Here is a 19,877-nt window from a genome sequence, read left to right as displayed (position 1 = left end):
CATATAGTTTTGAATTTGGGGCACCTTTAAAGATCCCCTCCAGACATGTATTAATGGTCCAGTGTGCAACTTATGATGTTATGTTATGACTATTGTAATGTCACAGATCATGCTCTAAGGCCCACCCCTTAAAATCAGATTTAGAAACTTTCTTTCAGCAGATGAATGATGATGAATGTGGCACAGTGAAGCTCAAACGTCCAACTGTAGGAACAAGAAGAAAAACACATTTTTGAGTTGGGGGGGCTTTAAAGTATGGAAACACATCAATTAGATTAAAAAATGCTGGAAATACAGATCTACTAACTTTATGCCCATTACAACAGAAGGTGTTTGGTACCAGCTGTAATGAGTTCATAGTGAAAAGAAGACAAGACAACACAGCACAAAGCAGTTAATGTTCACAGCCTCTAGGGGTATTGATTATCTTTTTGTAGTTGCTAGGGCAACACGTCAGCACTGCTCTTGTTCAGATCATTTTTATTATTTTAGCAGCACGATAATGTCACCTTGGGTGTACTTGTGCTGTTACCATGGTTTCAACGAGCTCATAAGTCTTGTCCAGGCCCGTATTGTTTTCTCTGCAAACAACAATACCGGACCGGATAAAGAGGATTATAGGAAAGTGTTTTTTGACTCCTTATTTCAAGGAGAGTGTCAATAATGGCTGATGGTCGACAGAGAATTTCAAAAGCTTTAGAGAGAAAGGGAGGAAAAGTTACATTGATCCCCTGCATGAATGGCAATTGACAAAGAGGACAATAGAGCAGTAGTTATAATCAGACTGTTAAAGATACAGGTTGAGGTTTATGAAGACCCGAAGATGAGACCAGAAAAGAAAGTTAACAAGCACTGAAACGATCAGTCAGCACACTGTTTCAGCTCTATTAATGATGCAGTACTTACAGAAAACTATGCTGAGGGTGCAAGGCCAATTCTAAGTAGAAACAGCATGTAGAGTCATCATCAATTGAAAGTGTTATCACAGAGTGACTCAGCAAAGTAGAAAAGTCAAGGAAGAGAAACACTTGTCAGATCAATAAGATGGATGAGAAGTCCAGTAGTGTGGGTTGAGTCCCTTTGGGAGGCGTGAAGGAAACAGAGTTGAAGGAAATTAAATGAAGACAGTATCAGCTGTGGCTCTAAAGCAGGAGGAACGTCAGGAGAAAAGACACTTTAACCACAAGTGGTATTCAGTCCACGGTGTTAACAGCATACTGATTACATAGCTCTTAAAATCTTCAGCAGGAAAAAAGGAAGAGCATTGGACTGGTGCTGCTTTGTAAGTGATAATTACGGAAAATCAGTCCCTGTCGGATCACTGCAAAGTCATATTGTGTTTATGGAGCAGCCACCCTCCAAAATAAAAGTAATCCAAGAGCTCAGGGCAGTGCTGGATTTGACACTGTAATAGAATAAATGGAATACTTTGGCACCTCTAAAGTACATATTAAAGGGCTAGTCAAGTCAATTGTCAAAATCAAAGCAACAGATGCCAAAATGTCCTTATTTGTAGTCCTTTGGTTGGGTCAACCTCCAAAAACACTGGATCCTACCCTTCCCACAATGCAACTCAATGCATTATTCATTAGACCCTCCCTACCCTCATCTTTCTAACTATGCACCCCCAGTTGTAACACAGATATTCCACTCTATATAACCCTAATGATGACATTTTATGAGCACATTTAATATTTCATATATTTTATGTGACATTTATCCTGTTGTTAATATTTTAGCGTTTAAAGTGCTCAGCCAGTTTTTTTTTTTCATATTCCTGTATTCATTATTTCAACCTTTCTAAAGTCTAAGTTTGAATCTCAGCTGAAACTATAGATTCTTCTGAAGTGATGCATTTATGTGCAGTTGTACAGTTGGTTAGTTAGTTAGTTGGTGAACGCAATACTGTTTTGCAGTGTCATTATCCAGGTTAATAACGATGCTTTCTCTCATTTAATACCTCACTGTCCGTTAGCTTTCCTGGTGTACCATGTTATCTAAATTAAGAAACTACTACTTCACAAAAATAGATCTTAAGTCACATGACTTACAGAAAATAAATCTTAGAGGGGTGGAGCATCTCTTTTAGTGCTTTTAATAATTTATGTTAATTCTGTGTACATTTCAAAAACAATTAAATTACATGTGCAAAACTCCTTGTATAGATAAGGGAATACCCATTAACATCAAAGGAGAGATCCCCCCACACACACGTTATATCCTGCATAATGAGTGTGAGACAGAGAGAAAGCTCGCTTTATTCCCCCTCTCTCTGCCCCTGACTGTCTATTACATTATTTATGAAGTGGCAATGTGTGCTGTATGTCTTGATGTACATTTCTTCTGCTGAAATGCAGCAAAGCACCAGCTGCTGCCTGCATTCTAGGTCCATTACGGTAGTTCCACAGCTATCTAGCGGTGGAGCAGAGGAGCTTGACGGATGCAGAGATAGAGGAGAGGGAGAGGACAAGAGAAGCACAGACTGCTGCAGATCCAGACTTTAGCAGCAGCCTAATTACCACCACAGCGAAGGTACAGTATCAACCATTGTTTTCTCTTTCCAGTGTCTTTCTTTAAAGCATGTCTGTAGTTCTGTGAATGACTTCAGTAGTGAGCACAGATTTCTTTTGCTGTACAGTTTCATGTGAATGCTCAGTATATCTGTGTCCAGCCACAAGACCCTTTTGTCATCCTCCTCATCATGCTGAGGAAGGGCTCGGAGCTGCTGAAGGGAGACAGAGAGGTCCTCCTGGATCTTGACTATGGGGGTGTAGCACAAACCACACACAGCTATGGAAGTCTGCAGAACGGGAGCTTCATTCCGCCGAGATATGTGAGGACTATTTTACTTTTTTGCTGCAGTGTGTTTTCCTTTATTACAGGAGTCACATAGATATGGAAAATAACTGCACATTCACACAGCAGCCCATAACCTTGCTGCTCCCATCCCTTCACACATCACTGACTCCTCTGGGATGTTGCAGTGAATCTGAGTACAGTACGGTGCGAGGTACTGTATATCACTGGGAAAATCAAACAAGCCTTGTGGTGAAACACGACTTTACCGCACTGAAAGATTATTCTCAATCATGCTGTAAAAAGCTCAGTGATCATTTTCTGTCTCATCTTTCTGGACTCATTATTGCAAAGTGGAGGCTTTTATGATGCAGTGTAATGGCACAGGATTTTATGGTCAAACCTCCTCAAAAGGAAATTAACTGTCCATATACAGAACAAAGGGCTAACATGCAGGAGAGTGAGTAGAGAATCTGTTTTGCCATCAGTTCTCACTTGTTTTTAATTAACTAACAGATTTGGATAATTACTAAACTTGTTGGGATGCTTTTAGCTTTCAGCCGCAGCTGCTGGCGAAGATGTGGACGGCGATGATCCCATTTATGTCCACTGTAATCCAAGAAGTAACCAGCCACTTCCACAGGAGGGGAATTACTTCAGAGATGGAAGGACCAAAATCGGTAGGCAGCATCTGCAGCTTGTATTGTGTTAGTTGTCCCAAGCTCACTGATGGATGGCCGAGTCAGTCCTTCATTTAACCTTTGGGATCTTTATGGTTTAGACTTTGTACTGGTGTGGGAAATTCGGTCGAGGAGGAAGCGGCGAGGGAAGGGGAAGGTGACCAGTGAGGAGGGGGAGACTGCGCCCACTGAGGAGAACAGCAGGTCTGAGCGAAGGAAGGCACAGCTGGCACAGTGGAGGGAGAAGTTTGTTCAGAATCTGGAGAGTGCTGGGTTGCTCATGGAAGAGGTGCCGTAGATTAGATTCAAAAGTATTCATCTTATTGAAAAGTTCAAATCTACTCAATGCTACTTGATTAACAACTTCTCTATGTTGCCACTCTTCCCTTTCAGGAGCAAACAGCAAATGAGAAGAAAACAATACATTTTCTGAAACTTAGCGCTCCTTGGGATGTGTTGGTGTTTTACGCTGAGGAACTCTGTGTGAGAGCTCCATTGCAGGTTAGTGCTGCTGTTTATAATTAGATAGATTTAGGATAGAAGTTAATAGGATCTAGATAAGAACTAGACGTAGATAGAAGGATAGATAGATTAGGACTTGTAGGACTAGATAGATAGATAGATTTAGAGTAGATAATAGACTAGATAGATAGATAGATAGGTTTGTTTGGCTGTTTATACAGATACAAATTTATTTTCTTCTGTTGCATTACTGACAGAGTAGCTGCTGAAGGTGTGTTTGTGTTTGATTTCAAACACTGGGACTTCTATCACAAAAATGCACTTACCGCTAACTGCCAGTAACCACAGGTGTCACCAAATTGTTCCAAATTCTAAGGGTTGTAACTTTAAAAGAACAAGTATGATAAACCATGTTCTTATTGAATGAATGTGTGTTTGACTTCCAGGCACAGCCAAATCTGGACTTAAACACATCTGCTCAGGTACTGAAAAGACTATGCATTCCTAACGTGATGATGGAGTCAGTGCCAAACAGGCCGCTGGACTATTACACATGTGCCTTTCGAAAGTCAAAGATGAACAGGTGAGTTTACCATGGTAAATAATAGGATCTGTTAACATTGTGTCACAGTATATAAAAAATACATTTGGATGAATGAATCTCTTCTACAGGTTCCTTGGCTGTGACAACCATGAAACCTACTTCACTAATACACAAAGACACCGTATTGTGAGTAACAGGAATTTCTCTACTGTACTTGTACTCCGTGAAATTATTCTCTCATAGAGTGAGAGTTTGTGTATTATTTCAGGTGTATGAGATTCTTGCACGGACAGTGTATGGCAAAAGGAAGAGGGCTGAGGTTGGTGTGGACAGACTGGTAAATGAAGGCGTGTACACAGCCGCTTTTCCCCTGCACGAGGTCAGATATTATTTATCCGCTCTTTAATCTGATGTAAAATGTGTGCCGTTTTCCCTCTCTAACTATCATATGTGTTTTTTATTCACAGGGCCCTTTTCAGCTTCCGAGGAATGAGATTCGTCCTGACGAGCTGAACCAGAGGCAGATTCTTTACCACTACTGGGCCCGCTGGTGCAAATGGTACAAGTACCAACCACTGGACCACATCAGGGAGTACTTTGGAGAGAAGATTGCATTCTACTTTGCCTGGCTGGGTAAATATAAATTCCTTTTATTGTTCCTGTCAAACATATTCAACCCTCTACTTTCTCATGTGGATATAAGATTTTTGAACAACAGACATAATCCAAGGTCCATGTACTAGCTGTTTTCGTGAGCTTTTAACTGCATCTCATAGTCTATATTATATTATATGTATGTGACATATTGTATAACACAGTAGTCCAGGCTATAGTCTGCTTTATTTATCTGGTAAAAAATCCTCCATAGTGCATGTTTCACATTTCAGCAGAAGTGGGTAATTAGCATGGGAAATAAAATCTATTATGTCTGAACAAAGAGAAAAGTGTGGCCTACACACCTGCAAACTTGAGAAAATGAAAGGAAAATCTTGAGACAATAAAACATCATCTTCAGCATGAGACACAGGTCTTCGCCAGGACATTCCAGCATTAAACACCAGTGCAGCAGTGTAATTGCACATTCCCCACTGCATCAGCCAAGAGCTACAGCCCTAATGGAGCTTTATCTCTCTGCAGGTTTCTACACAGCCTGGCTGCTGCCGGCTGCAGTGGTCGGAACCCTGGTCTTTGTGTCTGGAGTCATGTCCATGGGTACCAACACACCAGCGTGAGTACATACACTACACAGTAGATACATGTGTAAGATAAGATAAGACTTTATTGATCCCCAGAGGGGAACTCAGGTGTTACAAAAATAAGTACAGATAAAAAAAATATTTAATAATTCAAATAGAATAGAAATAAAAATAGAAACTATACAAGAGCAATTAAACTCAAAACTGCAAGGTGTGCTGCACACATACAGAACCCATGACCAGTGATGCACTAATTGTGAGGTACTGTCTCAAGTGCATCATTTAGCCCAAACTAAATGAGAAGGATTAACTCCCCCAGTTTTAGTGTAATTATGTAATGAATGCTACACTATTGAATCAGTACTGTGATGATTCTGTCTAATTGAATGAGCATTCTGATGCTTCGGAATAAACATTAAAGCGAGACTATGTGCATTTTGAAAATTACATTTTTATATTATTATTTTTACTGACCCTGGCCTGATTCAATATAGTCAGAGGTTCTGCTGCCATAGCCTTACCTGGTCTGGTGAGGCTTGTTTTATCACACCACAGATGAACATTTCAGTGGTTGTATCTCACCAGGTGTTTGTGATCTCGTTCCACTCGTCTTTAAAGAGAATCCTGGGAAAATTCAATCTGCCATTAATGTGTCATCCTTTAGTTGTCACTTGTGGGATGTAAAAAAAAAGTAATTTAAATGATGGAATTATTCTTGCTGAACAACAACTGGACACCATGACTTCCTGAAGTCCTGTCGCCACAGTGAGGTTGCCAGTTTTCATACCATCATACCAGAGACCTATACTTAAACATGTGCTTACTGACCATATCTGGCATCCGTCAGCATAGCCATAGTCCAGCTCTGTACTAAACGCACACACAAGATTAGTATTGACCCATTCATCTTTGCTCCTTTATGAAATACAGGAATTTCCCAGAAATTCAAACTCTATGTACACACTTCCTCCCAAATTATGCTAAGCAAGCACACTTTGAGATACAAATATAGCAAAGCATCAAAGCAGTCTATTCTGCATAAAAAACAAACTCTGCATTTAAACAATCCACATGGGGTATGTCTGTGCCCAGTTTATCATACATAATTTATCAACACTGTGGGCTCTGTTCTACCTACACAGTACTGTGGAATCACTTTTTATTCAAAGTAAGTGTACCTTAAAGTGTTTGCACCCTAATATTGTCTGTTTACCGTTCTGTTTCTACTGCATCCTGTTAGTTTCAGTGACAGAAAATTCATCTTGCTATAAAATAAGAAGGGAGGTTAGAGAGAATGCAAGATTAGTCAATGTCTCAGAAAAGGAAACAACCAAATGTATCAGATTCATGAGGTTCATTACTTCACACTGTAGATTAAGGCCATTGATTAGTGGAGAACGGATGGAGAGCAGCCTGAGGCAGGAACCAATAAGGAAGATAGACATGTCTCAGTGAGTCCAGACTTCATTTGTGCAGTAGATCCCATGTGTGTGTCATTGTTTTAGTAACTCATTGAATAACTCTGGTAAGTAAAAGTGCTGTAGCTACTCCCTGACGGCAAGCTGGGAGACTGATTTCAACACCTTTAATCTGTTCTATTTTCTCACTCAATCAATATACTCTGGGTCTGTGAGCATGCAAACATCCATTACAGTTAATTCACACAGTCCCTTTACTCTTAATAACTATCATGTACAATATGTGATTAAAAGGCCAAATATCTGTTTCTGTCAAATCTGCTCAGCCACCTGGTACAACAAAATCTGAAAAGCGGTCCTGGTTTGAAAGCTTTGAAACATGCTTTCTCAGTTGCAACTAATCTGTGTCTGTGTGTCTGTCAACAGTAAGGAAATCTGTAACAGCGGAGCTAGTTATCTCATGTGTCCTCTCTGTAACACATGCAAGGCCTGGAACATGTCTGAGATCTGCACCATGGCCAAGGTAACAATCTGTCAGATCATTTCACTGGTAAACAACCCACGTCATAATCATAACGCAAACAGACTAAAAGTTGGCATTTGTTTCTAAAAGTGTGTACTGTACCCTATTGCATTGCAGTTGGGCTACTTATTTGACCACCCAGGTACGGTCCTCTTCAGTGTGTTCATGTCCTTCTGGGCTGTAACCTTCCTGGAGTACTGGAAGAGAAAGATGGCCACCCTGGCCCATCACTGGGACTGCATGGATTTCCATGAAGAAGAGGTTTCACCTTCCTTTCTTGCTCTTTCAGTTTGAGTATAACCATTCTGGTCCTGTACACTTTACAGTTTTTAGGTATGTTTATCTTTATATAACGTTAACACAATGCCAAACTTTATATAAGCTAATCGCTAACAGCACATTAGCTAACAAATGTTTCTAATGTTTATCCTTTTTACCATTTGTTACCCTCTCATCATAAGCAAACAGGAGTAAACAAACTTGTAAAACATTTTTGCTGGTATATAAAGAAAGTCATGAACCTCCCCTCTGGGGAACCTACTCTCCACCCACTGGATCGTAGACCTGTGGTCACTAGATCAAATCTGCACAGGTCCGTTCTCAGCAAACCAGAGTGTGTGCATTGATGCTGATATCATAACTTTGTTCCATCAGGAGCGTCCTCGGCCAGAGTTTGCAGCCATGGCCCCGACTATGGAACCAAACCCAGTGACTGGGGTCAAAGAGCCCTACTTTCCGGAGAAGACCAGGTTGTCCCGCATGTTCACTGGCTCCATGGTCATCATCATGATGGTGAGAAGTGTTTTAAAGACTGGTGTTGTGCTGTGAATTAAGAATTACTGTAAATGTAATTTACAGTACATTTAAAGTATGTGATGTGACAAATCAATACAAATCAGTTAGTTTGATAATTGTGATTACTTAATTTACTTGATATCTTTAGAAAGCATCATGATTTGATTCTAATGCAACAACCTAATTAGATCCCATGCAAGTTTCTACAAACTCTTCTTATTCTTACAGTCATCCTCATTATACTTGGTTTCAGTGAAGAGTCTTTGTGTCTTTTGAGGTTTTACTTTGGTGATCCTGGAGAGAAAGAGAGGTGGGGTTTACACCTGTGTACTATTCCACTCAATCCTGCAGTGGTAACTGAACCCTTTTTTTAAAATGAATCCAGGTCATATGCCCACAGGGCTAGATATGATCTGATGATTTTGGCTATACACTGTACACTCACTGTACACACAGTCTCAGGATTAACTTGCTCTTGAACAGGGATCTGAAGATCAGTTTTCCCCCACCCTTCTCCTGACAATACTGATGGAGGTGAAATATTGAAAATGCTACCATGGCACCAACACACAGTCTGTAAAGGCAAACTGCACAGAATAGTATCAATTATCACTTACCGCTATCAGGAAAACAGACCAAGAAGAGACACTGAGATTGAAGCCTACGCAGTCAAGTAGTTTTTGTTTTTACTGTCAAAAAACAGTCAACTCTGCGGAGTGGTGTAGATAATAATGGCTGCACTCCATTTGGCCGTGATGGTGCGCCATATCAGATGTAGTTGTGAGGGTGTGGAAACCTGCATAAATGGAGTGCACCTTTGAAACCTCATGAAGAAATACTTTACTGAGATATTGTAGTTCCAAAGTTTCAAAGAAAAAATCCCCAACTGTAATGTTTTTGACCCAATATCCCTCTGTCTTCCCTCTCAGCTGTGCGTGGTGATGATCTTCCTGGTGACAGTGGTCATGTGCCGCGGTATCATCAGTGTGATGATGTTTCACACTGGTAGCCCTGTCCTGCGTACAGAGGTATATCACAGCTATATTGGGCATGGATTTAATTAGTTCTATTTTGAGTATTTTGTTCTTGTAATCTGTGTGTGCTTGTTTTACATTCATACTTACGTGTGTGTGAGTCCTCAGGCAGGGACCATAGCCAACATCTCCAGCAGTATTGTGAACCTGGGCCTTATCCTGTTGATGGGCCGTGTCTACACTGCATTAGCTGAGCAGCTCACTAAATGGGGTAAGAATCAATACTGCTCTCAAACATGTCAAACCTCAATACTGTATATTGATATCAGCCTCTCACTGGAGTTTCACTAACTAAAAGCCGAGACTCCTCATAGAGCAGACAAAGTCTTGAATTTGATCCCAGCATCTTCGATAAAAATAGTCTTTCAGTGTGGGCAACAAAAAAACATTTCAGAGTAGGAGAGTGCATGTATCACTGCAACACACACACTCTTGTTGTGTTTTTGACATCTTTCAATCAATGTATAACATGCATTACGTAACTTCCTGCATTACTTCAATTTATGTTTTACCAGGTTCTATTACTTTAGCTAGACTTTAGGTAGATAGCTTACAGCTTAACACAACAAGAGTCAACAAGAAAATGATGTTGTCATGTTAATATGCTCAGTGTTTACCAGCATTTTAACACATATCCTGACATGCAAGTTAGCACTAAAAACAAGACAAAACCTGATGGAAATGTCATTAGTTTTAGTATAATAGTATATAAGTAATTTTAAAAATGAAATTTTGACTTGATAATGGCACTAGATGAAAGTTCAGAGGATTACCAAAGTTATTACAATTCATCCTGTGAGTAACATGGACGTGTGTATCATATTTTAGGACAATCAGTGAGTGTCTGAAACAGTTCACAGTGTTCAGAGTTGTTCACTCCATTTGCTACTTTAAAGGTAATTCTTGTTTATTATTTTTACATAGTGTTGGCCATTGTTTCAATCAGTAATGATACAAATATATTATTATATATTAAGTTATTGCTGAGATCTCTGAACATGGCAACATGTGCAGTCAGAAGATCAGATCAGGTTTTAGGAAACTCCCTGTGGGCCAAACTTGTGTGAAAGAGAAAACAAAGGCGAACAGTGAAATTCGGGTTTACTGTCTCTAACACTGTGTGTCTGTGTTTCTCTGTTGCAGAGATGCACAGAACACAAACCCAGTATGACAATGCATTCATCTTCAAGGTGTTCATCTTCCAGTTTGTCAACTTCTACTCGTCCCCCTTCTATGTGGCTTTCTTTAAAGGAAGGTGAGACATGAGTCACACAGAAACAGTTGAGATATTAAGAACATTTTGTCACAAATAACATTTTAACTGTGTCTTCATTCTCTGTGTGGGCAGGTTTGTGGGTTACCCCACCAACTATGGGACCTTGTTTGGGATGAGAAATGAAGACGTGAGTCTATAATTTACCAATAAGTGTCAAAGGGAGAAAATATTTCAAATCCCTTCTATTATGTATTGTGTTTTTATCCAAACATGCTCCACTGTGTGTTTCTGTGTGTCTTCACACTCTATTGCAGTGTGGCCCCGGGGGCTGTCTCATTGAGCTGGCTGAGCAACTCTTCATCATCATGGTGGGAAAGCAACTCATCAACAACATTCAGGAGTTCATTATCCCGTATGTTTCAAGACTGATATGAGTTTTCTGAGAATCAGACATCTGTTATATAACTTCTTGTTGTTCTCCTTCTTGTTCTCTCTCCAACATGATCAAGTTTTCCTACTTATATTTAAAAGCTTCAAGGGGATCAGACTTTTTTCAAACCTACCTCATGGAGCTTATGAGCCACTTTGAGAGGAGGGTTTCCCCACCAGACACGAGTCCCATTTAGTACATTTAAATTGCAAAAATAATCAGGCTATCATCAACATGATTACATAAATAGCTTTCAAAAACCAGATTCAGAAACTGTCAGAATTAGATAGAGCAGAATAAATTAGAATCGGCATGTGATATTTATAGTCTGAAGACTGCATATAACCCCCCCTAAGTACTTTTTTTCCCTGCATGATAGTCATTATTTTTTTAAGTGTTGCATTGGACTCATGCATCCTAATTGCAGCTCTGTTTGTTTGGTGCGGTAAAGCTTATTGCTGTACCTCTGCAGCACTGGCACATTGTGTGTGTGTGTGTGTGTGTGTGTCTCCAGACATACAGCTGCCCAGACAACAGGGCAGAGTCAGGGTTGCAGAGGGCTTTGGAGTTTCTGACCACAGGTGGCACTGTAATGCAGCGTTCCCTTCATTTCAGAGTTACCTCAGTTTGAAGGGGTCTTCCTAGAAGTGACCTATGAGGGTCAGTGGCAAAGGTGCTCACTTATGAAATGGAACCCAACAAATCATTAGAAACTGACAGCAGAATGGCAACTGCATGTGAAAATGCTTTCAACTTCATTTTTGATCTACATGCAAGGTTGTTAGGCAAGGGACATTTTGTTGTGGGACAGGATTTATTTTACATAAACATAGTGAGGTCTCATGTGTAGCTTCTGTTAGGTTGAAATAAGTGATTCATTGTAGCTGAGTGTGTGAGTCAGCAGCCAGGTTTATCCTATTGATGCTATTGATTGACACTCTGACAGTGGCAGGGTGTCCTTCGGGTGGCGGTACCCTCCATTTTGGAATTGCACACCTGCCCTAGTTGTCTTTTTTGTCCAGCACCTGATCTGTGTCATACCCTTAACAGTGGCTGGAAGGCACCTGCTTTGACCCACTGTTACAGCTCTGAGTTAGAGTCAACATGGAGGTTTCCCTCATTTATGGATCGGAGCTGGTGGAGGCAGAAGCTTGTGGCATTGTCTTAATATAAATAGAAGATTGCGTGTGTGTTCTTTGTGTGATTGATCAAGTGGACATATGGTACGCCTACTGATTTGTATGACATGCACATGAGAGTTTGGAGGCAGATATGTGTTACAGCAGAGCAAGAATGAGCAACGGCTGTAAGATACCAATTGCAGCTGCAATAGAACCATCTGCAACTGCTTTTCAAGGTTTGAGCCTAAGGGACTTTTTACTCAGCCCCAAATGAATCCAGCTTGGTAGAAATGAAAAATCTGTGCTCGTGGCAAATCCTCAACACTGAAATTGAGCTAACTCAGTTATCCATGTAACATAATACCTATGAATTAAAGTTTGAACTAAGAGTAAAGACACAAAGTTATGAAAACTATGTAAACAAGAATTACATATTAAACTAGAATCAGATAAAACATCAGAATTTCTGTTTTGTAGATGAGGATGAAAGTTCCATACTAACACTATTTTCAGAATTATTGCCATGTTTATTTCACATTTTTAAGTCTCTGTCTCTCTGCTCTGACAGTAAAGTGAAGGCCTGGCGCCAGAAGAGGACCATGGCCAAGGTGCTGGGGGGTAAGGCATCCCATGAGCCTCAGCGCTGGGAAGAAGACTACCAGCTAGTGGAGTGTGAAGGCCTGTTCGAAGAGTACTTAGAGATGGGCAAGTATCCTCTACTGTATCTAAAGGACATATCGCTGCATACAGTCACATACACTATGATGAATATATGTTTTAAAAAAAGAATAATGTAAGAAGTTTAAATTGTTTGCCGTGTTTATTGCACAAATTGAAAATGACTCATTGTGCTGCAGTGCTCCAGTTTGGGTTCATCACCATCTTCGTGGCAGCGTTCCCCCTCGCTCCGCTCTTCGCTCTCCTCAACAACTGGGTAGAAATCCGTCTGGACGCCCACAAGTTTGCGTGCGAGTACCGCCGGCCGGTTGCCGAGCGCGCTCAGAACATCGGAGTCTGGTTTAACATACTTGAGGCCCTGTCGCACCTGTCGGTCATCGCCAACGTGAGTGGTTTGAACACATATTTCACTTCAGACTGAAGACTAATCTCTTTTCTGCAACATGATCTTTTGTCGTTCTTCTCTTGCCTCCTGCAGGCTTTCCTAATAGCCTTCACATCAGATTTTTTACCTCGCCTGCTCTACCAATACAAGTTCGATAATGATCTCAATGGATACATCAACTCCACCTTGGCTTACGCCCCACTTAACTACACTGAGTACCCCATGTGCAGGTACGCTCTATGCTGATTGTCAGAATGCATGTCATCTAAAAGTAGGAAAAAACACTCAGGTTCAAATGTGTTTCATTTTATGTAATTTGGGCAAAATCCGTCCTCAAAATGGTTTCAGTTTTAATTTAGGATCACAGATTTGATCGAGGGTAGTATTACTAATGTTTAATCCCTTGTTTCAGTTTGTTCTCATGTCCCACTGCCACAGTATGTTCTGCAGTAACTCTGTGTTTTATCTTTTTATTTATTTTAGATATAAAGCATACAGAGACAACAATGGAAACTACTCACTGTTCTACTGGGAGCTTCTTGCCATCAGACTCGGTTTTATCATTGCCTTCGAGGTATGAGTGGAGCTGCTTCGTCTCTGTTTGCTAACTTGGTGCCCACATTTGATTCATTTCTATCTTTTACCCACATCTCTCTGTGCCTCTGTTGCCAGATGCATACCTGAGCTGCTGCTCATTAGCCCTCTCTTAGTGTATGTTTTAGTTTTTCCATCATGTGCTTGCCCATATTAGCACTTCATGTTGTATGTTATTTCCTCACTTCTTCTTTCTTTGCTTTCTTCTCCACCATCCCTTTACCTCTCCATTTACCCCAATAACCATCTCTCTTTCAAAGTTTATATTTATTCAGTTGCATCCTTTTCTGCCACTTCTCCCTCCATTTATCCACCACCACATGTGTTCAACAAGCCCTCCTTCAGCTCCACATTTTTTACTTTCTGACATTCAGAGTGCAACAGTAGAGTGAACCTTAGGTCATAAATCTCTCCACACAATCACAGTCAAGGGAAGTGTACACTGTATTTTCTTTTCTGCCAACAAATCTTAGAAAACAACAAATAACTGTATTTTTAAACCCCCTAAGCCCATTCCTCCTAACAAACACACAATTCTTTGAAAACAGGTCACAAATATAGTTGAATTCTTTAAAACAGCTGGTCACTGTAGTTTTTATGCATTATCTTCAGGGACACATTTGGTGCTCTAGCAGATATTTATGTGTGTGTGTGTGTGTGTGTGTAGGATTGACAGTGGTGGTAATCGTACTGAGCAAGTCTCATGTCAACTGTCATGCAGTGCAACTGATTGATGTGTTTTTAATAGTTTGTGGACAACATTGGAGCTCTATAGCACAGAGGAAAAAGATATATCGGGCTCTGGATACAGAGACAAAACTTGTTATTAGGATCAGTTTTTTGGTCTTTTCATGGGATTTGTTGACTAAGAACAATATAGAGAAATGCTAACTTTTTGTGATTACTTCGCAATTTTGTTGTGATCTCTGATCAAATGTGTCAGATTAAAGTAAAGAGCAATCACTAAGGAAACAAATAGGAGTAATATTTAAAGGACATTATAGGGTTTGTATGATTAGCTTTAATAATTTTCAAGGTCTATTTCAGACAGTGAGTGTTTGAAATTAATGAAATCTCTCAGGGAATATGGAAATATCATACAAAGAGGTGGAATAGATAAAGGAAATGAAACTAGACATGTTTGACAAAAAAAAGCTTTACTCAATTTTCACTTGCAAAAAAAAAAAGTTTTTGTCATGGTGATAATTCAACTGAGCAAAGTTAATTTGCAGATAAAAGGCTAGAAGTAGCTGAAAACTCCAGAAAAAAAATCTGGACTCTTTTGCTTTCCACATCTTTATATGTGATGTCCAGCTAGTTGTCCACTCAAACTTCAACAGATTCTGTGACAGGAGAGGCAGTTTTCTTCAATCTGACGAGAAGCTTAAATGTCTTCCCTCCTCCAGCATGTGGTGTTCTTTGTGCTGAGAGCTATCGACTGGATCGTACCCGATGTCCCCGAATCCTTGGAGCTGAAGATCAAGAGGGAGCGCTACCTGGCCAAGCAGGCTCTGGCCGAAAACCAGGAGGCTCTTTTGGTGAGTCGAGGCCGAGGGGCCGCCCCCGCCACCCAGGCACCTCAGGCCCAGGGCAGTAGAACATGGTACACCACTACATTCATAACGACCGAAATTTCCATTCCTGTAATTGAATATTTAGGAAAGATGTAAGTAGGGTCCTCAAATTTGTTTTAAATGTCAGAGATAATGAAGCAAACTCCTCTATCTTTTGTAATTTGAAGGACCAGTTTAAGGGCAGTTCACTCCAAATTGCGCTAGTTTTTCGCATTTTAGACACTAAAGTTTGAGTTTATGAGCTTAGGTTTTTCAGATATCGGCATCTGAAATATTAGAATATTCTTTGTGTTGCTCAAAGAAACCTCAACAGAAGTGTATCTCTCCAGAAACAATGTCCTTGTTTCTCGGGAGGACCAGACCTCCCTGTTTCTATTTATAGCTATTAAATGAACTTTATGTTTAATTTTTTTTTATTATGTTGTCTGTTCTAAATATCAGTCATATTGTAAATGTTTGATGTTGTTGTCACTGTAGTTCCACCCAGGTGAACACTGTAAAACAATGTACCAGCAGGGTTCACAGGTTACATGTTGCCTCTCATAAATAAATTCCAGATTTTAAAGGTTTTTAAAAGCTCACCCACCCATGCACACGCCTCCACAGACCATTTGCAAAGCACCTGCGGCTCGACGAGCTGTTATAAACTCGCTACACTGCACGCAACATGATCATTAAAGGTAATCTGTGTGGGATCGGAGCCAAATATGTCGGTGTCAGATGAATTTGATTACATCCATAGACCTTGTGGGTTGATGTTGGCATAGTTGATCATTTCCTCTATCAACACTGCTATTGATGTCTTAACTTAATAAATAATTAATAAAATGAAGACCACCTACGGATCACAGCCTGTACTTCTACATTTTACAGTCCCATAGAGCATATTTTCATCTTTGTCTGTGTGTGTGTGTGTGTGTGTCCCTGTGCTCTGACCCATGCTGTTGTCATGTGTCTCATGTAGTGAATGTAGCTGAATGAGGGCAGGTAAGTACTAAACAAGAAGTAAGTACATGGCATTCTCAAGAAGGACGTTATTATTTCAGTACTTATAGCATAACTGATCAAAATAAAATATACTCACCAGATCAGTTCATATATGTGAAAAACAAGTACACAACAAAATATATGTAAAAGACATGCTAGGTGTATTTTTTAACACTGGACTGAGCCAGGCTAGCTGTTTTCCCTCCACCCAGGCTTTACGCTAAGTAGGCTAACCCCATCCAAGCTCCATACTAACACATGGGCATCTAAAACTCCTAGTAATTAAAACAACACATGTTACTGCCAGTGTCACTTTTATAACCATTTTGTTGCCATAAGTATATAATACAGTAGCAACCAGCTGTAATTCAGTAGCATGTTGCAACAAAGATTGTCTGTGTCAGCTTTTTCCCCTCTCCTTATCTCTTAGTATTCAGTCTGACAGAACTCATTCTCTCCTCTGTCTCTCTGCTTCTTTTCCATTCCTTCCGTGTCCAAACCCAACTGCACTGCCTCCCCTGAAGCAAGCGACGCGTCCTTTTGAAACATGAGTTAGGAGTCGAGCGTGGAAAATGAGTGGTTTGAGGGGAGAACAGGATGAATATTGGAGGAATAAAAGACACTCCTTCGCATCTGGGATAACATGAGTGAACTTTTCCCCTTCAGTAGAAAACTGTCTTTCTGGGATTTTGTTTTCATTTTACCTATGTGCATACTGCTGCACAGACAATATAATAATCAGGTGTTTAATAGAGGCTAAACTCACCCAACCTTTACTCACCTTTTCATCTGGAAAGCACAGTTCCTCAACATTTCCAGGCAGACGCACTGAGGTCTATAACTTACATTAGTAAACGACCTATTCAATGACAACGACATGTTCGAAAATGTGTCCCTGATCTGAAAAGGATCTGTGACTTTCTTATCCAAAGTGGGTACTGACCCTACAGCAACTGGGCCTTGACTTTAGCAGAGCCTAAGGAAATAGAACAAAAGTGTCCTGAAAAATGTGATTAAAATAGTTTGATGATGCACTGCCTCCAATTTACTTTAAAGCTGCAGTAGGTAACTTTAAAAAAAAAAAAATTGTAATATTTGCTGAAACTATCACTATATTCCCGACAGTCGTACATGAGACAGATCATCTGTGGAAATCAGTGCTCCTAACAGCATTTGCAAGAATATAATTCGGTCAGTCATTCCGCCACCAACATAGGTATTTGACAACCTTACCTGCTGCATCTTTAAGCCTGCTTACAGTTTTTCCTCTATTACATTACCAAGTTCTAAAACCAATTAAAAAAAAAAATTTAAAATCAAAACTTCTGTTGCCTTGTTTTCCCAGTCTGATGTTTCTACTTTGGACCAAGTGCAGTTATTTATTTCTTGTCTTGGCAGAAAAGTAAAAGTGGTACATAAATATATATCAGAATTAATAGTGAAATGTAAATGGAACATTCAAAGGAAAAGGCACAATATCTACCACAATGAAGCACATCTATACCAGTAAACAGCTGCATTTCAACTGACTAACTAAAGGTGCAGCATGGATTGTTAATGTTGACTGTTGACTGTTTTGGGGTTCTGTAGGAGCTGCACAGAGACCTGACACCTACAGAAGTGTGTATCAGACCTAACAGGGTGTCCAGAAAGTGTGACCAAAAAGTATTAAATTGATGTGACCAAATAGTATTAAATTAATATTAAATGTTTTAATAACATTAAAGAGTAACTTAATCCCCCCTGAAAATATTGTTGTTGCTAACCTCCAGTGGTTTAAGTTCTCACCTTGATGCAGTCACCCTAACCCTAACCCTATGGAGCACACTTCTGAACACACATAACCACACCCATCAGTGAGGCTGGGTGTGGTCAGAGGTTGAAATTTCAACCAGAGAGGGCAGCGAAACACTGCTGGGAAGTTACTTTTTAAAGGGGCAGTCCGCTGATATAGTGTTGCACTTCCGTACAGTTTGGGGCAGTACAGTGTGGGTCAAACTTAAAAACAAATACAGCTGGATCATATATTTCCTGTTATGGAACTTCTTTCATAGAGTTGCAAACTAGGAGGAGTTATTTTAGAGGCTTCCAGGAGGAAAAGTCTGGTTCTTCTGCATAGAAACTCTCCTCTTTGTATCATCAGTACAAAATTAACTGTGCTAGAAAATATCAGGATCTTTTAGTCACTTACCCTTAAAATTCTTAATGTGTGCTGCTAACAATGAGCAGAAGTGGAAGATTATTTTTTAAAAATAAAAAAAAAACTGACACAATCTGGAGCTTAAATGAATTTCCTCTGGGTCACTTTTGGCTAAATTTGGCCTTTATTTAGAGCCATCTGCCAAATTGAAATAACTCAAACTGATTGCCATAACATAAACCTACAGTATCCTTACATTGTCCAGGACATTATTGTGCTTCTATGTCGAGGAGCATTGAAGATATTATTAAAACAAATACTTGAAATGGGAATTTACAGTTCCCATACGACTCCTCCTACTTAACTTGATTAGACTTTCCCTGCCTGGTTAATACCTTCATACCTCCCAGTCTGTAATGCAAGCTTTCTATCAAACATTTGTGGTCTTTAAACCCAAGCCAAGGTAACCCTGATGTGGGTTATTTTCTCAGACTTGAGTAAACTTTTGTTTCTGTGTTAAATCAGTGGACTACCCCTCCAGTTTGAGTTGACATTGTTTGTGTTTTCTTTATGATGGCCCCCTGAGGTCAAAGTGCACCCATCTTTTGCCACTAGCTGATACTGTAAGAAGAACAGTCTTTTTTGTGGTTTATTTTTAAAAGGCTTTGATTGTGAGCTGTTTATCAAGATTGTCCGTTGCCTTCACTATGATGAAGAACAACTGCAAATATCTACACCCTCGTCTGCAATGTATATTTACATGCACATATACTGTACATGTTTACTGAGCATGTCCGTCTTTTCTACTTGAAGTTTGTGTGGAGGATTTCTGAGAGTGGCTACTGTACAGAGTGAAATAGTACCTCCATATTGTAGGACATATTTTGTGTGTGAGCTGTTTTGCATTTAAGACCTTTTAGGGCGAAATAAATCTAGTTTGATGAATGCAAATGCCTCTTCAGCGTGGGATTCTGAAATGCTGATGTGCAAGCTGGGAGATACTTTTCTGTACTGTGCTGTAGGGATAAACTTTAATGTTATCATCCATTCCATCTACCTTCTCCACTTTCTTCTCCTCCTGCCCCCTCAGAGGATGTAACCTCCTCCCAGCAGCAGAGACCTGCAGACAGGTAAAGAGGACGCTGATTTATTAGGAGTCAGAAACAGACAGGTGTTCACTGATGATTTCTCTCTTCCTCTCCCTCCTCCCCTCACAAACTGCACTGCAGGCTTTGGTCTTGAGGCATCTCCTGACTTTTATTTTATCCCCCCCTCCTCTTCCTCCTTTCTTCACCCTTTTCTTC

The 19,877-nt window shown here is 40.1% G+C and overlaps 1 protein-coding gene across 1 annotated transcript; it reads left to right on the top strand.

Moving 5' to 3' along the window:
- The first annotated feature begins 2,701 nt into the window (after nt 1-2,701).
- ano11 (anoctamin 11) lies at nt 2,702-18,042 on the top strand. Its single transcript, XM_035657524.1, has 23 exons — nt 2,702-2,833; nt 3,350-3,476; nt 3,578-3,765; nt 3,870-3,977; nt 4,385-4,521; nt 4,611-4,668; nt 4,751-4,861; nt 4,950-5,115; nt 5,620-5,710; nt 7,523-7,619; nt 7,737-7,880; nt 8,274-8,411; nt 9,344-9,442; nt 9,557-9,659; nt 10,592-10,703; nt 10,797-10,851; nt 10,979-11,076; nt 12,784-12,920; nt 13,073-13,278; nt 13,372-13,508; nt 13,762-13,852; nt 15,279-15,475; nt 18,024-18,042. The coding sequence occupies exons 1-23, from the start codon at nt 2,702-2,704 to the stop codon at nt 18,040-18,042; spliced, it is 2,751 nt and encodes a 916-aa protein (XP_035513417.1).
- The last annotated feature ends 1,835 nt before the right edge of the window (nt 18,043-19,877 follow it).

Source organism: Morone saxatilis, unplaced genomic scaffold (assembly GCF_004916995.1).
Source record: "Morone saxatilis isolate NCDOM2014 unplaced genomic scaffold, NCSU_SB_2.0 Contig15, whole genome shotgun sequence".
In the NCBI taxonomy this organism is placed as follows: domain Eukaryota; kingdom Metazoa; phylum Chordata; class Actinopteri; family Moronidae; genus Morone; species Morone saxatilis.
This window is presented reverse-complemented; position numbering and strand designations above follow the sequence as displayed.

Excerpts from the sequence above, each read along its gene's own strand:
- ano11 (XM_035657524.1), top strand. The coding sequence starts at position 2,702 with ATGCTGAGGAAGGGCTCGGAGCTGCTGAAGGGAGACAGAGAGGTCCTC. Across the intron at positions 3,477-3,577 it reads AGATGGAAGGACCAAAATCG|ACTTTGTACTGGTGTGGGAA; the intron begins GTAGGCAGCATC and ends TTTATGGTTTAG. Across the intron at positions 4,862-4,949 it reads CCGCTTTTCCCCTGCACGAG|GGCCCTTTTCAGCTTCCGAG; the intron begins GTCAGATATTAT and ends TTTTATTCACAG.